This window comes from Lathyrus oleraceus, chromosome 6 (genome assembly GCF_024323335.1).
Source record: "Lathyrus oleraceus cultivar Zhongwan6 chromosome 6, CAAS_Psat_ZW6_1.0, whole genome shotgun sequence".
NCBI classification, from domain to species: Eukaryota; Viridiplantae; Streptophyta; class Magnoliopsida; order Fabales; family Fabaceae; genus Lathyrus; species Lathyrus oleraceus.
This window is the reverse complement of record NC_066584.1, coordinates 390,841,274-390,845,170: the sequence shown is the minus strand read 5'-3', so window position 1 is coordinate 390,845,170 and position 3,897 is coordinate 390,841,274. Positions and strand designations below refer to the sequence as shown.

Here is a 3,897-nt window from a genome sequence, read left to right as displayed (position 1 = left end):
TGAAAAGTCAAGTGTGAGTTGGATTTTTACATTGATTATAAATATAGAGACTTGAGCATTTATAAGTCGAAGAATCCACACACCTATCAACTTAAGGTTTTGGTGAATAATGATATCTCTCTCATTTGTATGTTGCTCTTATTGCGATGTTGATGCTCTTCCTTGTGATCCAACATGATTTAACGTAGATTTGTCGATCAATTAAGGACTTATATCTTCCCAAATCACACATATATTTTAAAGTAATTTTAAAATATTTTGAATATATATATATATATATATATATATATATATATATATATATATATATATATATATATATGGTTATTCTTATAAAATAATTTTACATTTAATTTATTACCTCAAATATATTTAACAAAAAACTTAAATTTAATGACAAAATTATTAAATATATAAGTTTAAGATACAAAATATTATCACTCTATTACGTGTTACTATTAATCTTATATAATAATTACCACATTTCAAAAAATAAACATGTCATCATTTTATATAAATATTATTTCATTTAAAATTCTAACCAATATTATATGATTTATTTTTTAAACGTATTTTCGGTTTTACATACCACAATTTAGAATCAACCAATTCTTAACACAATTTTTTTTTAATTTCGTTCATTTATGAAATACTTTTAAAAATAAAATTACTAATTTTCCTAATTATTATAAAGAGGATACATTGAGAAAAAAAGAAAAAAAGAAATACATCCATATACATATATTAGAATATACTAGAAAGAGAGATTGCCGTAAGAAGAAAGTAAAGTAAACTAGCATGACTCAAAGAGAGTCTATATATGTTTAGAGTGTGGTGGTGGCCAAAAGGCTGCAAAGACAAGTTTTAAGAACAAGAAAAATAAAACCAAAAAGAGACCAACAAAGCACTAAGGTAAAAGAAAGTTTTTGTGTGTTGAATGTAAAAAGATATCACTAAGCACAAATGTTTGTGGCAGAAAAAACCTACCAACTGAAAGAGATTTGACATTGCAATATATATTACACAAAAATATAAAGAAAAAAAATCTATAACCTTGGACTTTTCTTTCGCCGCCCACCACCACAACACAAAAAAACAAACTAAATAACTCATTCTCCCCCCACCATTATATAATCATTATCAAAGTTATAATATAGTTTTTTTTCTTAATTATATATATATATATATATATATATTTTTTTTCATCTTTTCACTAACCCATTTTGTCTTTTTAAATACCCTAGTAAAAAACAAACTCTTCAAACTCTTAATAGAAAAATATATAGTTATGCAAAACTAAACCTAGCTATATTATATATATTGCTACCTTAACTTTCTGACATTTGAATCTTTATTTTCACTTCATCATCATCATTATATTTATATATAAAGGCTTGGAGTTTGGATATATAAGCAGAGAGAATATGATACAAGAAGATCAAGGGCAGTGTTCATCTCAAACAATGAACAACTTCGAAACCTATCAACAAGAACAGTTTCTTCTTCACCAACAACAAATCATGCGGCAACAAAACAGTTTCACTTTCCCAGGTGATCATCATCAAGTTGTTTCTTCGCCAATCTTGCAACAACCATGGTCATCTATGTCTATGCAACAATTCCATGTCCATGACCCTTTTGTTCTTCCTCAACAACAAACTTCATCATCACCTTACGCAAGCTTGTTCAACAGATCTTCTAGGGTTCCTTCTCTTCAGTTTGCATACGATCATCATCATCATCATCATCATCATCATGGAGGGTCTGAACAGCATCTTAGGATCATATCTGATACACTTCACCAACATGGATCCTTTGGTGGACTTCAATATCAAGGTGGTGATGTTGGAAAGATGAGTGCTCAAGAAATCATGGAGGCTAAAGCTCTTGCTGCTTCCAAGAGTCATAGTGAAGCTGAGAGAAGACGCAGAGAGAGAATCAATAATCATCTTGCTAAGCTTCGTAGCTTGTTACCAAGCACAACCAAAGTAAGTCAATATTTCATTATTGTTATAGAAAACATTTTAATTTAGTAAAGTAATGAAAAATGCAAACAAAAACCAAAGATCTCAATTCTCAACTCAACTCAACTCAACCACATATAATAATATTGAGTTGTGAGTGTTTTTTTCTTAGTGGTCTTTTGTAGAATATTCTATATTTCTGTTACTTTAGTGCTATAAACAACAAAATCAAAATCGAATATAACCTTTTAGAAAATAAGGTGCAAAGAGTGTTATAGTTTTGTTTGCTTTTGTTAACAACCTTTTTGGCTTATTTTGTTCATTTTATTTTTGATAACTTTATTAATTATGTAACTATATGAATATGTGTTGTTTGGTTGGGAATGTCTCTCTCTATATCTATATCTATATATCTATCTATGATGTGTGGTATAGTTCCGAGGAAGAAACTAGGTGGCTAAAGAAAAAGTAGTAATAAAAAGTGTAATACTAGTGTTAATGTCGCTTGGTATGATAAAGAGGAACCAAACAGCATGCAGATGAAAAGCTTCGCATGAAAATATACTTGTCTTTGCCGGATAATATGTTGATCAGTCAAATAAAGTCACAGACAAAAACTAACACCTTTGTCAGTCACACACTATAAACCTATTTTTCATCTCTAAAAATTATCATAAGCTCTATAGAATGATTATTAATATAATAATTTTTGTATTTCCAATAAGAATAATAGTAATAATTGAGTGTTTTTTTTTGTTGGAATATTTTTAGACGGATAAAGCATCATTGCTAGCAGAAGTGATACAGCATGTGAAAGAGTTGAAGCGTCAAACATCATTAATAGCAGAAACATGTCAAGTTCCAACGGAATGTGATGAGTTAACAGTAGATGCTGCAAATGATGATGATGATGAAGAATGTGGAAACGGAAACGGAAACAAGTTTATTCTTAAAGCTTCACTTTGCTGTGATGATAGGTCAGATCTTTTGCCTGAATTAATCAAGACATTGAAAGCATTAAGGTTGAGAACATTGAAAGCTGATATAACAACACTTGGAGGACGTGTTAAGAATGTTTTGTTCATCACTGGTGAAGATCATGATCATGAATATTGCATTAGTTCAATACAAGAAGCACTTAAAGCTGTGATGGAGAAGAGTGTTGGAGATGAATCTGCTTCTGGAAATGTTAAGAGACAAAGGACTAATATAATATCTATATCTAATTAGAGTTATTGGATTAAGATTTAAGGTCTTTATAAATTTTATCTAATTAAAGGCCTATTATTATTATTATTATAATATAATAGTATTATATTAGTATATGGTATTTGGTTATTTTATATTTTTGATTTGGGGGTGTTTTCTTTTTTAATGGTGTGTTGTAACATGTTGTTTTGTATATGGTCTCTTTGAACAATATGATGATGAGATGAGACAATGAGGTAATGATAATTTGGTGGTTTTTCTTTTTACATGTGTGGTTGACATATCTTTAGTTGAATCCATTTAGCAGAAATGAAGTCATGTTTTTGTTTAATTTGTTTTCAAGTTTCTCTCTTTATGTGGCAGCACAAGTGCATGACATTATGATTGTAACCATGGGAAGGGGATAAAGTAATGGCATGCTTTCATGTGAGTGTATACCACGCACTTCACTTCACAAGTTTTTTTATATTTTTAAAGTGGTTCATAAGGGTTTGTTTGCAAGGTAGATTTTGGAAAGAGTAAGTATATATTTTAATATGTATATCATATTTTTAAAATTAAGAAAAAGTAATATTATATATATATAATATATTATATATATTATATATATATATATATATATATTATATATATATATATATAATATTATATATATTATTAATATATATATATATATATATATATATATCTATAATATATTATATATATATATATATATATATAT

At 27.9% G+C, this 3,897-nt stretch overlaps 1 protein-coding gene across 1 annotated transcript; it reads left to right on the top strand.

The window, feature by feature from the left end:
• The first annotated feature begins 1,297 nt into the window (after positions 1–1,297).
• LOC127097108 (transcription factor bHLH30) lies at positions 1,298–3,439 on the top strand. The gene is made up of 2 exons (XM_051035618.1): positions 1,298–1,988; positions 2,736–3,439. Exons 1-2 carry the CDS (start codon positions 1,425–1,427, stop codon positions 3,192–3,194), a joined length of 1,023 nt encoding a protein of 340 aa, XP_050891575.1. The 5' UTR covers positions 1,298–1,424; the 3' UTR covers positions 3,195–3,439.
• Positions 3,440–3,897: the final 458 nt, after the last annotated feature.